At 48.4% G+C, this 18084-nt stretch overlaps 1 protein-coding gene across 4 annotated transcripts in view; it reads right to left on the bottom strand.

The window, feature by feature from the left end:
- Nucleotides 1-18084, bottom strand: part of ITSN2 (intersectin 2) — a 295187-nt gene that overhangs the window by 78490 nt on the left and 198613 nt on the right. For all 4 annotated transcript variants that reach the window (XM_075341160.1, XM_075341157.1, XM_075341158.1 and 1 more), the window contains 6 exons: nt 11492-11697; nt 8584-8645; nt 1764-1930; nt 1615-1660; nt 1119-1240; nt 544-640 (listed from right to left, as the gene is read on the bottom strand). In XM_075341160.1, coding sequence (XP_075197275.1) covers nt 544-640; nt 1119-1240; nt 1615-1660; nt 1764-1930; nt 8584-8645; nt 11492-11697 — 700 coding nt within the window. The remainder of the gene's footprint in view (nt 1-543; nt 641-1118; nt 1241-1614; nt 1661-1763; nt 1931-8583; nt 8646-11491; nt 11698-18084) is intronic.

The raw sequence follows: 18084 nt of genomic DNA, 5'->3' as shown, positions 1-18084 counted from the left end.
CATACGCTCACTTTCTTTTTCACTGGGCCATGGGCACAGTGAAAGTGAAAGCAATTCATGTGTAGTACAGGAGTCATCACATGACCCTGTGCTACCATGACAACTACCGGAAGTCACGTGATCGCGTCACGTGACTTCCGGTATCGGGCGGTAAGTAAAAGTTTACCGCGATCGCGCTTATAATGGCGCTGTTACATATTGACAACGCCATTTAAGGGGTTAAACGGCACGAGCAGATAACTATTCTGCTCGTGCCTAGCAGGCACACATCTCAGCTGTGAAAATCAGCTGAGATGTGCGCTGATCGCGGCATGCTGCCGTCGGAGGACCGCGGGCAGTAACGTTATGACCGCTAGGACGTAATTTTACTGCCCGCGGTCTTTAAGGGGTTAAATAATTTTCTTACGACGCATTCTATTTCATTATAAATCCCTGTCAAAAATTGTTAAATCATACAATCTCATTTTATATCCCATACAAAAAGTGCTTTTATTTATTTAATGAAATACATTAAAAAACACCACATTTTAAAGAAATTCTTACCTGGAGTGAAGGCTGGAGCAACCTTATCATTACTTGGTCCTAGCAATTTAACATGGGAAGCCGGAAACCAGCCCTTCTGCCGCTTCTTGCCTCTGGCCTGGCGAGAGAGGATCACACAGACTTTACCCTAGATATCAGTATACGAGTATGGTGTATTAATTGCTCTGGAATTACCAGTGTGTTCATTGACAGCATCTAATAAAAAGATTTGAAAGAGGCCGCTCCCTCTCCCCTCTCACAGTGCACACGGCACCTGCAGACAACTCCCTTTAAAAGCAGCAGGCCAACAAACTGTGGCTTGGTTGGGGATTGCTGACCGCCACTTTCAGAGTTCTTCAGTAAAGATCATATTGCTAAGTAACTTCATTCAAATAGTGTTACTCGGTATATATTGGAGGAGGGGGATGCAGCTGCAGTTTATGTAGACACAAGTTTGTGTGCTTTTTGTTTTATGCTGCAACCTCAGTGTATTAATGAGTGGTCATCCAATGGTAGACCTCCCCCCTTTATGTTCTCTCCTGATGATACAGCTTTACAATGCGTTGCGTGTGGTCACGTCCTTCCGTGCACAGTACCTGCAGTTCTCCTTGCCACCAGCCGGATGGATTCTTCTTCAGAATGAGGATGAGCTGTCCGGGGGCCAGGCTGAGCTGCTCGGTCCCGGTTGCTGAGTATGCTGTAGTAACCTGGGCAATCTCTGCGATAGAAAAAGGAGATCATCAGCAAGCAGGCCTGCAAGTCCTAATAATATAATATTTATTCATTTATATAGCGCTGTTAATTACACAGCACTTTACAGACATTGGCAAAGCTGTCCCCATTGGGGCTCACAATCTAAGGTATCGGTATGTCTTTGGAGTGTGGGAGGAAACCGGAGAACCCGGGAGGAAACCCACGCAAACATGAGGAGAACATACAAACTCCTTGCATATGTTGTCCTTGGTGGGATTTTAACCCAGGACCCCAGCGCTGCAAGACTGCAGTGCTAACCACTGAGCCACCGTGCTGCCCATATAAATCAGCAGCTGCTGCGAAGAATGGAGCACAAATTCTATACAGGATGTGACGTACCCGGTTTTTTGGTTAGAGTTCCAGTCTTCCCAACACTGCCAAAACCCTAAAATAAAAGAGGACAATTATCAGGACATGTTGTGGGGACATGTTCATCTCCTGCACAGCATAGCATAAATCACATCCTTTTATTTGATCCCCATACTTACCTCTTGATCCCGTGAGCGCACATAGTTTGATGGAAATATTCCAGTCCTGTCGCCAACCATTCCAGTCCACCACTCGCCGTCTTTCTGCGTCACTTGGATCATGTCCCCTTCATTAAATACCAGGTCGCCCGGTTCGTTGCTGGAATAGGAGTAGAGGGCAACGTATTCTAGAAGAAAGAGGGGAAAAAAAAAAATAAAAAAATAATCAGATGTTACACATCACAGAAGAAGGGAATTTTGTTTACTTACCGTAAATTCCTTTTCTTCTAGCTCCAATTGGGAGACCCAGACAATTGGGTGTATAGCTTATGCCTCCGGAGGCCACACAAAGTATTACACTAAAAGTGTAAAGCCCCTCCCCTTCAGCCTATACACCCCCCGTACTGCTACGGGCTCATCAGTTTTGGTGCAAAAGCCCGAAGGAGGAAAAAATTATAAACTGGTTTAAAGTAAATTCAATCCGAAGGAATATCGGAGAACTGAAACCATTTAACATGAACAACATGTGTTATACAAAAACAGGGGCGGGTGCTGGGTCTCCCAATTGGAGCTAGAAGAAAAGGAATTTACGGTAAGTAAACAAAATTCCCTTCTTCTTTGTCGCTCCTTATTGGGAGACCCAGACAATTGGGACGTCCAAAAGCAGTCCCTGGGTGGGTAAATAATACCTCATAATAGAGCCGTAACGGCTCCGTCCTACAGGTGGGCAACGGCTGCCTGAAGGACTCGCCTACCTAGGCTGGCATCTGCCGAAGCATAGGTATGCACCTGATAGTGCTTCGTGAAAGTGTGCAGGCTCGACCAGGTAGCTGCCTGACACACCTGCTGAGCCGTAGCCTGGTGTCGCAAGGCCCAGGACGCTCCCACGGCCCTGGTAGAATGGGCCTTCAGTCCTGAGGGAACCGGAAGCCCCGAGGAACGGTAAGCTTCGAGAATTGGTTCCTTGATCCACCGAGCCAGGGTTGACTTGGAAGCTTGTGTCCCTTTACGCTGACCAGCGACAAGGACAAAGAGTGCATCCGAGCGGCGCAGGGGCGCCGTTCGAGAAATGTAGATCTTGGCGGACGTAGGTTTCCTAGCCTGTCTCATAGTGGCAATGACCTCTTGAGATAATCCCGAAGACGCTAGGATCTAGGACTCAATGGCCACACAGTCAGGTTGAGGGCCGCAGAATTCAGATGGAAAAACGGCCCTTGAGACAGCAAATCTGGTCAGTCTGGCAGTGCCCACGGTTGGCCGACCGTGAGATGCCACAGATCCGGGTACCACGAACTCCTCGGCCAGTCTGGAGCGACGAGGATGACGCGGCGGCAGTCGGCCCTGATCTTGCGTAACACTCTGGGCAACAGTGCCAGAGGAGGAAACACATAAGGAAGCCGAAACTGCGACCAATCCTGAACTAGGGCGTCTGCCGCCAGAGCTCTGTGATCTTGAGATCGAGCCATGAATGTTGGGACCTTGTTGTTGTGCCGTGACGCCATTAGGTCGACGTCCGGCATCCCCCAGCGGCAACAGATCTCCTGAAACACGTCCGGGTGAAGGAACCATTCCCCTGCGTCCATGCCCTGGCGACTGAGAAAGTCTGCTTCCCAGTTTTCTACGCCCGGGATGTGAACTGCGGATATAGTGGATGCTGTGGCTTCCACCCACAGCAGAATCCGCCGGACTTCCTGGAAGGCTTGCCGACTGCGTGTCCCACCTTGGTGGTTGATGTAAGCCACCGCTGTGGAGTTGTCCGACTGAATTCGGATCTGCTTGCCTTCCAGCCACTGCTGGAACGCTTTTAGGGCAAGATACACTGCCCTGATCTCCAGAACATTGATCTGAAGTGAGGACTCTTGCTGAGTCCACGTACCCTGAGCCCTGTGGTGGAGAAAAACTGCTCCCCACCCTGACAGACTCGCGTCCGTCGTGACCACCGCCCAGGATGGGGGTAGGAAGGATTTCCCCTTCGATAATGAAGTGGGAAGAAGCCACCACCGAAGGGAAGCTTTGGTTGCCTGAGAGAGGGAAACGTTCCTGTCTAGGGACGTCGGCATCCTGTCCCACTTGCGTAGGATGTCCCATTGAAGTGGACGCAGGTGAATATGCGCGAAAGGGACTGCTTCCATTGCTGCCACCATCTTCCCCAGGAAGTGCATGAGGCGCCTCAAGGGGTGTGACCGACCTTGAAGGAGAGATTGTACCCCTGTCTGTAGTGAACGCTGTTTGTCCAGCGGAAGCTTCACTATCGCTGGAAGAGTATGAAACTCCATGCCAAGATATGTCAGCGATTGGACCGGTGTCAGATTTGACTTTGGAAAATTGATGATCCACCCGAAACTCTGGAGAATCTCCAGAGTAACGTTGAGGCTGTGTTGGCATGCCTCTTGAGAGGGTGCCTTGACCAGCAGATCGTCTAAGTAAGGTATCACTGAGTGACCCTGAGAGTGGAGGACCGCAACTACTGTAGCCATGACCTTGGTGAAAACCCTTGGGGCTGTCGCCAGGCCGAACGGCAGTGCCGCGAACTGAAGGTGTTCGTCTCCTATGGCGAAGCGCAAGAAGCGCTGATGCTCTGGAGCAATTGGTACGTGGAAAGAAGCATCCTTGATATCGATCGATGCTAGGAAATCTTGGGACATTGAGGCGATGACGGAGCGGAGGGATTCCATCCGGAACCGCCTGGTCCTTACGTGTTTGTTGAGCAGTTTTAGGTCCAAAACAGGACGGAAGGACCCGTCCTTCTTTGGAACCACAAACAGGTTGGAGTAGAAACCGTGGCCCTGTTGCTGAAGAGGAACCGGGACCACCACTCCTTCTGCCTTCAGAATGCCCACCGCCTGCAGAAGAGCCTCGGCTCGCTCGGGAGGCGGAGATGTTCTGAAGAATCGAGTCGGAGGACGAGAGCTGAACTCTATCCTGTAACCGTGAGACAAAATGTCTCTCACCCAACGGTCTTTTACTTGTGGCAGCCAGGTGTCGCAAAAGCGGGAGAGCCTGCCACCGACCGAGGATGCTGTGTGAGGAGGCCGTAAGTCATGAGGAAGCCGCCTTAGTAGCGGCACCTCCGGCGGTCTTTTTAGGGCGTGATTTAGACCGCCATGCGTCGGAGTTCCTCTGATCCTTCTGAGGCCTTTTGGACGAGGAGAATTGGGACCTGCCCGCACCCCGAAAGGACCGAAACCTCGACTGTCCCCTCCTCTGTTGGGGTGTTTGGCCTGGGTTAAGGATGTTTCCTTTCCCTTGGATTGTTTGATGATTTCATCCAATCTCTCACCAAACAAACGGTCGCCAGAACATGGCAATCCAGTTAAGCACTTTTTGGAAGCCGAATCTGCCTTCCATTCCCGCAGCCACAAGGCCCTGCGTATTGCCACCGAATTGTCGGCTGCAACCGCCGTACGGCTCGCAGAGTCCAGGACAGCATTAATAGCGTAGGACGCAAATGCCGACGTTTGAGAGGTTATAGACGCCACCTGCGGCGCAGACGTACGTGTGAGTGCGTCAATTTGCGCCTGACCAGCTGAGATAGCTTGGAGTGCCCATACGGCTGCGAATGCTGGAGCAAAAGACGCGCCGATAGCTTCATAGATGGATTTCAACCAGAGCTCCATCTGTCTGTCAGTGGCATCCTTGAGTGAAGCTCCATCTTCCACTGCAACTATGGATCTAGCCGCAAGTCTGGAGATTGGAGGATCCACCTTGGGACACTGAGTCCAGCCCTTGACCACGTCAGGGGGGAAAGGGTAACGTGTATCCTTAAGGCGCTTGGAAAAACGCTTATCTGGACAAGCTCGGTGTTTCTGGACTGCCTCTCTGAAGTCAGAGTGGTCCAGAAACATACTCTTCGTACGCTTGGGAAACCTTAAACGGAATTTCTCCTGCTGAGAAGCTGACTCCTCCACTGGAGGAGCTGAGGGAGAAATATCCAACATTTCATTGATGGACGCAATAAGATCATTCACTATGGCGTCCCCATCAGGAGTATCAAGGTTGAGAGCGGCTTCAGGATCAGAATCCTGATCAGCTACCTCCGCTTCATCATACAGAGAGTCCTCTCGCTGAGACCCTGAACATTGTGATGATGTCGAGGGGATATCATAGCGAGCTCGCTTAATCGGTCTGGGGCTGCGGTCCGTGTCAGAGACCTCACCCTGGGATCCATGAGACACCCCGGGAGGACATTGCTGTTCCAACTGAGGGGGACCAGGGGGCAATGATTCCACAGTGCCCCTGGCTTGAGATGCCGGCCTGGACTGCAAGGCTTCTAATATTTTAGCCATAGTCTCAGAAAGTCTTTCAGTAAAAACTGCAAACTCCGTCCCTGTCACCTGGACAGTGTTAACAGGTGGTTCTCCCTGGGCCGCCCTTAGCAGAGGCTCCGGCTGAGAAAGTGCCACAGGGGCCGAGCATTGCACACAATGAGGGTCAGTGGAACCTGCCGGCAGTATAGCCGTACATGCTGCACAGGCAGCATAGTAAGTCTGTGCCTTGCTATTTGTGGACGACATGCTGTTGTCTCCTCTGAGCAATACAGGAGGGTATATAGACAAAAATCAACAGTGCACCATACAGTGTAAAGTATAGTCTATAATCATATAATCTATAAGTACACTTCTGCACTAGTGGGGCCAGCACCACAGGTGCTGCTTACCGCCTGCGCAAAGCGGTTGTGTGGGCACCAGAAATCCTGCCTGGGTCTCCCTGAGCTTGTCTCTCCTCTCCAGCGTTAGCAGAGCTGAGAGGAATGGCTGCCGGCGTCCTGAGGAGAGGAGGGAGCCGTGGGCGTGACCCAGAAAAGTGCGGGAACTGGTGCCCCACTGTGCAGAGTGAGGGGGGTGGAGTATGCAAAGCATGCTCCAGCCCTCAGTGCTGCCGTCCTGTACAGCGTCCCGCCCTTCCCCTGACTGGCAGGGCTGGGGGCGGGAAGAAAACGAGACTAGGCCGCAAAAGCCGGGGACTCGAGTTATAAGCGCGGCCGCCGTATAAGCGCGGTCGGCGCGGAAGTCCCCGGCGCACTAACAGTCCCAGCCGCGCCGCAGTGATAACCATGGCAGCGGCGGTCAGCGCGGCAGTCCCCCTACACGAACACACTCAGCGACGCTGAAGTGTGTAATGGCACAAACGCAGTCAGCGCTGCTGTCCCCGGTGCACTAGCACACCCAGCAATGCTGGAGTGTTGCTGTGCGCGGTCCCCACGGGGACACAGAGCACCTCAAAGTAGCAGGGCCATGTCCCTGAAGGATACTCGGCTCCTATCCAGCATGGTCCTCAGGAGCTGTGGATGGAGCACGGTCTCCTGTGCCTGGAGACCGAAAGGATCCCACTTCACCCAGAGCCCTAATTGAGGGATGGGGAAGGAAAGCAGCATGTGGGCTCCAGCCTCTGTACCCGCAATGGATACCTCAACCTTAACAACACCGCCGACAAGAGTGGGGTGAGAAGGGAGCATGCTGGGGGCCCTGTTATGGGCCCTCTTTTCTTCCATCCGACATAGTCAGCAGCTGCTGCTGACTAAGCTGTGGAGCTATGCGTGCATGTCTGACCTCCTTCGCACAAAGCATAAAAACTGATGAGCCCGTAGCAGTACGGGGGTTGTATAGGCTGAAGGGGAGGGGCTTTACACTTTTAGTGTAATACTTTGTGTGGCCTCCGGAGGCATAAGCTATACACCCAATTGTCTGGGTCTCCCAATAAGGAGCGACAAAGAAATGTAAAGTCTATGTCCAAGTCTACAAGTCTCTTTACTTTTATGACTTCTGAGACCCGTAGCAGTTTTATTTGTCCTATAGAATTTTGTGGGGACTTCGTTTTTTTTGTAAGTTTTAATTGTAGTATTCTGGGGTATAGACGATGTCTTCACTTTTTTTTGTTTTTGTATTTTTTGGGTTGAAGGCATCTACCAAAAACAGTTTCCTTTTCGGCATTACTTTATGAGATCTAAATTTTACATTTTGAGAGAACGAAATTTTACAGATATGGAGATAAACATGGTAACTATTTTTAGTTTATATTTTTGGACAAGGAAAATTAAACTTGTGTTTTTTTTCTTGTTGTTTGTTTTTTTTTTTTTCTTCTTTAAGTATTTAACATTCTTTTTTTTTTTTAATTACTGCTTATATTTTTTTTGGGGGACCCATTGGGACTTGAACCTATGATCAATTACTTTTTTTAAGCACTGCAATACTTTTGTATCTATGAAGCCCGGTCTGTGGCCAGGCTTCACAGAAACACTAAAAATTGCAACACCCTTCAGCAGGTCTCCGGCAGATGGACGCCCCATCGGGATCATGCCTATTAAATGCCGTGATCAGAGATTGACAGTGCCATTTCAGTGGTTAGACAGCAGCGATTGGAGCAATCTATGCCCAGTATATAAAAGAGCCGACAGTTTCTAAGGCCGCCAATGCTGCATGATGCACTGTTTTACTTCCATTATGAGAGAATATTTCTTATAATAATGCTCCAAAGTATTTAAATTTGTACTTCAATATCTCACAGACGACCCTGCGCATATCAGAGACCAGGGATCCCCAATTTAATCTAGTCTTGCTATCTTATTAGAGCATGTAAGGGGTTAAAAGAAAAAAAAAAAAAAAAGATTAGCGGGTTATCTGATCCCTGTCGATATAGAGGCAGGACCATGGTGTGGTATAATAGACAGTGTTCTTTTTTTAGTTGGGCAGTGGTTACGCGATCACCGTGCAGACAGTGTGGAACCGATCGTTTATTTACGCACTTCTGCCTCCACTGTACTGCTAGTGTCAATTCTATAATAAAAAGCAATAAATGAGCATGCGAGATCCCTAGAGAAAATGTGGTGCCTCGTGTGCCTCACCTTCAGCTGTGTAAGAAGGCGTGGTGGGCTTCTTATTGACAGCAGAATACACAGGCTCAGATCTGTATGAAAGAAATATCAAACATTACATTTTATATGTGCTCTCTGCAGAATTGCATGTAAATGTATTTACATATACAAATAATATATCTATATATCTATATATATATCTATATAAAATGTATTTGTATATATAGACACACACACACACACACACACACACACCAATAAGATTTTAATAAAATATCTCACTGAAAACCAGAACAATTTCTAAACTTTTGATCTTAATATTCTTAATCTCATTTTCCTAAATGCATAGCGCCTGCAGTGAAACATAGTGGTGGCCGTGCCCTTCTAAGGCTGTATGAGGTGCTGGTGAGGGGAGCTGCACCGCGATGGTATAAATTCAGAGATATACATATCTCTCTCCATCCCTCTCTCCCTCCATCTCTCTCTGTATCTATCTATATACATACATACATACACACACACACACACACACACACACACACACACACACACACACACAACAAAACGCATACAGCTGCACACTAAAATGCTAACAATGAATAAGGAAACACTTGTGTTTCATTACTGCTATAGGAATATTTGCAGAAGAAAAATTATATTTATCTTATGTATTGGCCAATGCATGTGAGCCCGGTCACCACAGCAAGGTATCTCTTTATATACCGGGAACCTAACATGAAATGCCACTATCTGGGTTAAAAACCTACATGTCTGGGCAGCTAGACTCCAGGTATAAAGGGGAATGAACACAGCCTGGTTATAGTGCGGAGTGCTTAATCAGAAAGAGATGCACTACAAATATATCAGAAAGGCTATATGAGAAGGCACTCCACCCTGCAACCAGGCTGCGTTCATTCCCCTTTATAGCTGGAGTCTAGCTGCCTACACATGTAGGTTTTTAACCCAGATAGTGGCATTTCATGTTAGGCTTTCGGTATATAGAGATTATCTTGCCGTGGTGACTGGGCTCACATGCATTGGCCAATACATAAGCTAAATATCTTTTTTTTTTTTTTCAAAATATTCCTACAGCAGTAATGCAATACCAGAGCGCCTTTATTTATTGTAAGCATATTATACATTATATATATATATATATATATACACATATATATATCTATATACATATACACATATATATATATACATACATACATATATATACATACATATATATACATACATACATATACATACATACATATACATACATACATATACATACATACATACATACATACATACATATATATATATATATATATATATATATATATATATCCATCTATATACATGCATATATCTATATACATACATATAACAAACACACACACACAAGCACACTATACTAATCAAAAAAGTCCGTGGAGTCTCGACAAAGAAACTAGCCAGATATCCCTAGGACCTAGCCAAGGAGTGGCTCTTTTTAGGAGACCACCATAACCACCATATTAAGTCGCCCTTTTAGTCAATACCAAGGCCCGGTATCCATCCACAGACAGCTGTTTCGGGGTATTGCCCCTCATCAGTGTGGAGTAGGATTCTGGCTCCACTGACTTTTTTGATTTGCATATTTTCCAGGGGGCAATGCACCTAGGATTTCACGGTGTTGAGCGCCCTCGTTGACTGCCGGCAGTGTTTTCTCTGGCTGGTCTCCCCGAGATCAGTGATTGTTTTGTCCTGTAAGCACACTGTACTGACAGAGAAGATGCTGTCATGCGTCCGTCCCTGTGGTAGAGGTGCCTGACCCAAAACACACATCTGTTACATGTCTAAGAACAAGGTGCAAAAGATTCAGTGGCCAAAATGTCTAAGCCTAATTGAACACCAATGTAGAATTGTGAAGAAAGAATTTGTCATCAGTTTCCATCCAGACTCTAAGGCGGGCTTTGCACACTACGACATCGCAGGTGCAATATCGGTGGGGTCAAATCGAAAGCGACGCACATCCGGCGTCGCTGTCGTAGTGTGTAAATCGTTTTTGATACGATTAACGAGCGCAAAAGCGTCAAAATCGTATCATCGGTGTAGTGTCCGACATTTCCATAATTTCGGAAGGACTGATGTTACAATGTTGTTCCTCGTTCCTGTGGCAGCACACATCGCTGTGTGAACACGCAGGAGCGATGAACATCTCCTACCTGCGTCACCGCGGCTCACGCCGGCTATGCGGAAGGAAGGAGGTGGGCGGGATGTTTACGTCCCGATCATCTCCGCACCTCTGCTTCTATTGGCCGCCTGCCATGTGACGTCGCCCGACCCGCCCCCTTTGGAAGGAGGCGGGTCGCCGTCCAGAGCGACGTCGCAGGGCAGGTAAGTCCATGTGAAGCTGCCGTAGCGATAATGTTTGCTACGGCAGCTATCAGGAGAGATCGCAGCTACGAAGGGGGCGGGGACTATCGCGCTCGGCATCACTACCATCAGCTTGCAATGTTGTAGTGTGCAAAGTACCCCTAAAAGGTCGTTCTTCAACAACAGAAAAAAAACAGGCCTTGCAATATGTCACCAACTCCTTCATTCTCTGCCTAGAAGACTTAGTGCTATCTTCAAAAATCATGGTAGTCCCGCAAAATACTGGATGTAATACTTTTATATGTGGGGTGTACTCATTTTGCATCAACTAATTTGAGTAAAACTGAAGATTTTGTAATGAAACTTGTATTATTCACTTTACTTTCGTGCTATGGGTTGAAAACGAAAGTCCTATGTAACTCAGGTCTGTCAAAATGTAGGAACCTGTTCTTGTATTCAGTGACATATTGATTAAAATGTTACTTTTCAAAAGGGGTGTACTCAATTATGCTGAGCACATATTAGCCATATCTGCACCTGTTGAAATAAAATGCTGCTTTTCAGCAGAATTTTGCAAACTACTCACTCGGGGGGGATTTTGGCTTCATTAGGAACAATCTTCACGTAGGATTTGGGAAACCATCCCTTCTGACCTCGAACTTCCCCAAACCACCAGTTCTCTTGCTGTTCCAGAACAATGATAGTATCGTTTTTGGTAAAATTCAAGTGGTTGTCCTTTTTTGCAGTCCATGAGCACAGTGCTTGAGCCTTTACCTCCTCCACCGGCTGACCCTGAGACGCAGAGGAAGACAGGGACAAATAATGCAAAGCTTTCTATAAGAATCAAACCAAAACCCCAGGGGTGTCCAAGTAGGGGTAATTCTAATTGACAATGTGGTGCCCTTTGGTCGGATTGCTGCGGTTTCCATATGTCTTCTTTAATCCTATAAAGAAGGGGGTTTCATTTTTTTACTCCCCTTCTTCCGTAACTTTTAAACTTTTTCAGCTACAAGTCATGAGAAAATAAATGATCCATTCTGCCACTATATTTTCAGGCAGAATTGATCATTTATACATTTTCACTTATATTATAAGGTTTTGTTTTTACACCATTAAATGGGGAAAAAAAATAACCAGGCAATATAATGACAATTGCAATTACAGACCCCTTTAAATTTTTCACTCTGTTTCATTGCAGCCATTTGGTAAATTTAAAAAAAAGTTCATTTTTTTTCTTATTAATGTACACTTTGTACCCCATCTTGACAACTCCCCCCCAGAAATGTAGAAAGTTTTCAAAATGTATTAAACAAGAAAAACTGAACTATCACATGGTCATAAGTATTCAGACCCTTTGCTCAGACACTCATATATAAGTCACATGCTGTCCATTTCCTTGTGATCCTCCTTGAGATGGTTCTACTCCTTCATTGGAGCCCAGCTGTGTTAAATTACACTGATAGGACTTGATTTGGAAAGGCGCACACCTGTCTATATAAGACCTCAACTCACACTGCATGTCACACCATATGAGAATCATGAGGTCAATGGAACTGCCCAAGGAGCTCAGAGACAGAATTTTAGCAAGGCACAGATCTGGCCAAGGTTACAAAAGAATTTCTGCAGTACTCAAGGTTCCTAGGAGCACAGTGGACTCCATAATCCTTAAATGGATGAAGTTTCGGACCACCAGAACTCTTCCTAGACCTTGCCAAATAGCCAAACTGAGCAATCGTGGGAGAAGAGTCTTGGTGAGAGAGGTAAAGAACAACCCCAATATCACTGTGGATGAGCTTTAGAGATACAGCAGGGAGATGGGATAAAGTGCCACAAAGTTAACTATCACTGCAGCCTCCACCAGTCAGGCCTTTATGGCAGAGTGGCCCAACAGAAGCCTGTCCTCAGTGCAAGACATATGAAAGCCCACATAGAGTTTGCAAAAAAACACATGAAGCACTCCCAGACTATGAGAAATAAGATTCTCTGGTCTGATGAGACGAAGATAGAACTTTTTGTGGATAATTCTAAGCGGTATGTGTGCGGAAATCCAGGCCCTGCTCATCACCTGCGCAATACAATCCCAACAGTGAAACATGGTGGTAGCAGCATCATGTTATGGGGGTGATTTTCAGCTGCAGGGACAGGACGACTGGTTGCAATTGAAGGAAATATGAATGGGGCCAATTAGGCTATGTGCGCACGTCGCGTAAAAACATGCAGTTACGCTGCGCTTTGTAGCGCAGCGTAACTGCATGCGTCCTGCGTCCCCTGCAGTGTCTATGGAGACTGTGCAGGAGCCGTGCGCACGTGGCGTTTAAGAGCGCAGCGCTTCGGCTACTGCCGAAGCGCTGCGCAAAAAGAAGTGACATGTCACTTCTTTCCTGCGCTTTGCCGGCATCTCCTGCTCTGTCTATGGCAGGAGCTGCAGGCAGAGCGCATGGAATCGGCGCTCACTACGGACATTTCTGCAGCGATCTAAAGCGCACATGTGCTCTTCAGATCGCTGCAGAAATTTCTGCAGGGCTTGTACGCAACGTGCGCACATAGCCTTACAGAGATATCCTGGAAGAAAACCTCCTCCAGAGTGTTCTGGACCTCAGACATGGCTAAAGATTCACCTTCCAACAAGACAATGACCCTAAACACACAGCTAAAATAACAAAGAAGTGGCTTCAGAACAACTCTGTGACCATTTGAGCATCTCTGGAGAGACCTGAAAATGGTGTCCACCAATGTTCACCATCCAACCTGACAGAACTGGAGAAGATCTGCAAAGAAGAATGGCCGAGGATCCCCAAATCCAGGTGTGAAGAACTTGTTGCATCATTCCCAAGAAGACTCATGGCTGTACTAGCTTAAAAGGAGGGTGCTTCTACTCAATACTGAGCAAAGGGGCTGAATACTTATGACCATGTGATATTTCAGTTTTCCATGTTTAATAAATTTGCAAAAATTAGATGGGGAGTGTACATTAATGAAAAAACAAATTAACTTTTTTTAATTTACCAAATGGTTGTAACGAAACAGAGTGAAAAATGTAAAGGGGTCTGAATACTTTCCGTACCCACTGAATATATATTATATTCAAAGTTTTTCTATGTCTTGTGTTGTCATTATCTGTGGGTTTTTTTGCGGACTGACGTTTATATTGACAACATTTTGGGGGACATACACAATGTTTTGATATCTTTCCCCCCCCCCCACAATTTTCGAAAGAGGTGAAGTAATTAAACAAGGGAAATTCTGGCACCATCAGCCACTGAAATGCAGCAGTCAGTGTTCGAGGGTCCAAACAGAAGCTGCTGTTCGAGATGGATATATTATACATTATTATACATTATTATATTATTATACATTATATATATATAATGTATGTGTATTTCTTTTCCCCTTTAACACACACACACACATTTTATATATATATATATATATATATATATATATATATATATATATATATATATATATATATATATATATATATATATATATATAATATATATATATATATATATATATATAAAGAGAATTTTGTTTACTTACCGTAAATTCTTTTTCTTATAGTTCCGACATGGGAGACCCAGACCATGGGTGTATAGCTACTGCCTCCGGAGGACACACAAAGTACTACACTCAAACGTGTAGCTCCTCCCTCCGGGCTATATACACCCCCTGGATGACAATCTAACCAGTTCAGTGCAAAAGCTGAAGGAGGACATCCACCCATAAGTAGAGATAGAGTAAAACTCGGAAAAACCGGAACCTCTGTCTACAACAACAGCCGGTGAAACACACGGAACAAGAACTGCCAACAGGCAACAGGGAGGGTGCTGGGTCTCCCATGTCGGAACTATAAGAAAAAGAATTTACGGTAAGTAAACAAAATTCTCTTTTTCTTCATCGTTCCTTATGGGAGACCCAGACCATGGGACGTCTCAAAGCAGTCCATGGGTGGGAAATAACCAAAACTGAGAAGTAGGCAAAACCTATCTTCACAAGTGGGCGACAGCTGCCTGAAGGATGCGTCTGCCCAAGCTCGCATCTGCCGAAGCATGAGCATGCACTTGGTAGTGCTTCGAAAAGGTGTGCAGACTAGACCAAGTGGCAGCCTGACAAACCTGCTGAGCCGTAGCCTGGTGCCTGAAAGCCCAGGAGGCACCGACAGCTCTGGTCGAGTGCGCCTTAATCCCTGGCGGTGGGGGCACCTGAGAATGCTGGTAGGCATCGGAGATGGCCGACCTAATCCAACGAGCTAGGGTCGGCTTAGAAGCCGAGAGACCCTTGCGCTGACCCGTGGTTAGTACAAAAAGTGAGGTGCACCGCCTAAAAGCGGCGGTGCGTGACACATACCGTGTTTCCCCGAAAGTAAGGCCCTGTCTTACATTAATTTTACCCCCAAAAGTCCCACCCTGCCTTACTTTCGGGGGAGGCCTTACATTGGAAAAAAAATGACAATCCTCCCCCCTGCAGCCTCCCCATTGTTTGAGAGTCCGGCATCCACCCCATCCTCCCCCCTGCAGCCTCCCCATACAGTGGTTCTGCCCCCCACTCTGCCACCACACACACTGACACATACGGTACTGGTACAGCCCCACACGGCACCCACACACATATCGTACCGGTACCGTAAACACACACACACACACACACACACACACACACAGAGTTTCGGAACTTACCGTTACTTTCCTTCTTTATTGATCTCCTCTGCGGTGCCGGGCTGACGATTCAGATGCCAGGGACGCTGGACCAATCGGAGCGAGCCTGCAGGCAGTGACGTCGCGGCTGATTTCGGCCAATCAGCTGCGAGCCCGCTGATTGGCCAATCGCAGCTCGAGCTGAGGGCCAATCAGCTGCGAGCCGGCTGACTGGCCAATCGCAGCTCGAGCTGAGGGCCAATCAGCTGCGAGCCGGCTGACTGGCCAATCACAGCTCGAGCTGATGGCCAGCAGGGAGCCTTGCGGGGGCCATTCACCGGAGGCGGACCACGGGTGGCACGAGACTGGAGAAGGCCTGGATGGAGCGAGGGAACAGCGGCAAGTTCCTGTACTGTCCCCAGTGACCCCACCCCTTACATTACGCCGCGACCACCACCCATAGGCGGCCTTACATTCCCCGGGCCCCCCCCCGCTACCCTGCCTTACAATCGGGGGGTGCCCTACATTGGCGGACCCCCCCGAAACCCCCACCCTGCCTTACTTTCGGGGGGTCCTACTTTCGGGGAAACACGGTAGATTCGGAGCGCCCGCACCAAATCCAAGGTATGCAACGCCTTCTCAAAGCGATGCACAGGGGCCGGACAAAGGGAAGGCAATGAAATGTCCTGGTTAAGGTGGAAAGGAGATACCACCTTAGGGAGAAAGTCCGGAGTCGGACGGAGAACCACCTTGTCTTGGTGAAAAACCATAAAAGGTGACTCCGAAGAGAGCGCAGCCAAATCAGAGACTCTCCTGAGAGAAGTTATGGCCACCAGAAAGACCACTTTCTGTGAAAGTCTAAACAAGGGAACCTCCCTAAGAGGCTCAAAGGGGGGTTTCTGTAAAGCCGTGAGGACCAGATTAAGATCCCAAGGATCCAAAGGCCGCCGGTAAGGAGGAATGATGTGAGATGCGCCTGCATGAAGGTGCGCACCTGAGCCAGTCGGGCGATACGCCGCTGGAATAATACCGACAAAGCCGACACCTGTCCCTTGAGGGAATTGAGGGACAGTCCTAGCTGCAGACCGGACTGTAGAAAGGACAGGATGGTCGGCAAGGAGAACGGCCAAGGAGCATGGCCGGAAGAGTGACACCAGGACAGGAAAATCTTCCAAGCCCTGTGGTAAATCTTGGCCGAGGAAGACTTCCAAGCCTGAGTCATAGTGGAGATGACCTCAGAAGGAATGCCTGAAGCCGTCAGGATCCAGGACTCAAGAGCCACGCTGTCAATCTGAGAGCCGCAGAATTCTGGCGGAAGAACGGACCTTGAGAGAGAAGGTCTGGGCGGTCCGGGAGATGCCACGGCATTTCTACGGACAGACGGAGCAGATCTGGGTACCAAGCTCGCCTGGGCCAGTCCGGAGCAATGATTATGACCCGACGGCCCTCCATTCTGATCTTGCGCAGAACCCTGGGCAAGAGAGCTAGAGGGGGAAACACATAGGCCAGACAGAACTGGGACCAATCTTGAACCAGCGCGTCCGCTGCGAAGGCCTGAGGATCGTGGGAGCAAGCCACGTAAACCGGAACCTTGTTGTTGTGCCGGGATGCCATTAGATACACTTCCGGAGTGCCCCACTTGCGGCAGATTGACCTGAACACTGCCGGATGAAGGGCCCACTCGCCGCTGTCCACGGTTTGACGGCTGAGATAATCGGCCTCCCAGTTTTCTACGCCTGGGATGTGGACCGCGGATATGGTGGACTTGGAGTCCTCCGTCCACTGAAGGATTCGTTGAACTTCCAACATTGCCAGGCGGCTGCGAGTCCCGCCCTGGTGATTGATGTAGGCAACCGCTGTCGCGTTGTCTGACTGGACTCGAATGTGCTTGCCCGCCAACAGGTGGTGAAAGGCCACGAGAGCTAGAAGAACAGCCCTGATTTCCAGCACATTGATCGAGAGGGCTGATTCGGACGGAGTCCAAGTGCCCTGTGCTCGGTGGTGGAGAAATACTGCCCCCCAGCCGGAAAGACTGGCATCCGTGGTGAGAATCACCCAGGACGGAGTCAGGAAGGAGCGTCCCTGTGACAGAGAGAGGGGCCGAAGCCACCACTGAAGAGAGCTCCTGGTCTGCGGCGACAGAGCCACTAGCCTGTGCAAGGAAGAGGTCCGCTTGTCCCAACAGCGGAGAATGTCCAGCTGCAGAGGACGCAGATGGAACTGGGCAAAGGGAACCGCTTCCATTGACGCCACCATCTGACCCAGCACCTGCATGAGGTGCCTGATGGAATGACGGCGGGGCTTCAACAGAGAGCGCACCGCCAGATGAAGGGACTGCTGTTTGACTAAGGGCAACTTCACAAGTGCCGGCAGAGTCTCGAATTGCATCCCTAGGTACGTAAGTTCCTGGGTCGGGGTCAGAGTGGACTTGGGCAGATTGACAAGCCACCCGAATTGAACAAGCGTGGCGAGAGTGAGCGAAACACTCCTCTGGCAGTCTGCACTGGATGAGGCCTTGACTAGAAGGTCGTCCAGGTAGGGG

The sequence above is a fragment of the Anomaloglossus baeobatrachus genome, chromosome 3 (genome assembly GCF_048569485.1).
Source record: "Anomaloglossus baeobatrachus isolate aAnoBae1 chromosome 3, aAnoBae1.hap1, whole genome shotgun sequence".
NCBI lineage: Eukaryota > Metazoa > Chordata > Amphibia > Anura > Aromobatidae > Anomaloglossus > Anomaloglossus baeobatrachus.
This window is presented reverse-complemented; position numbering and strand designations above follow the sequence as displayed.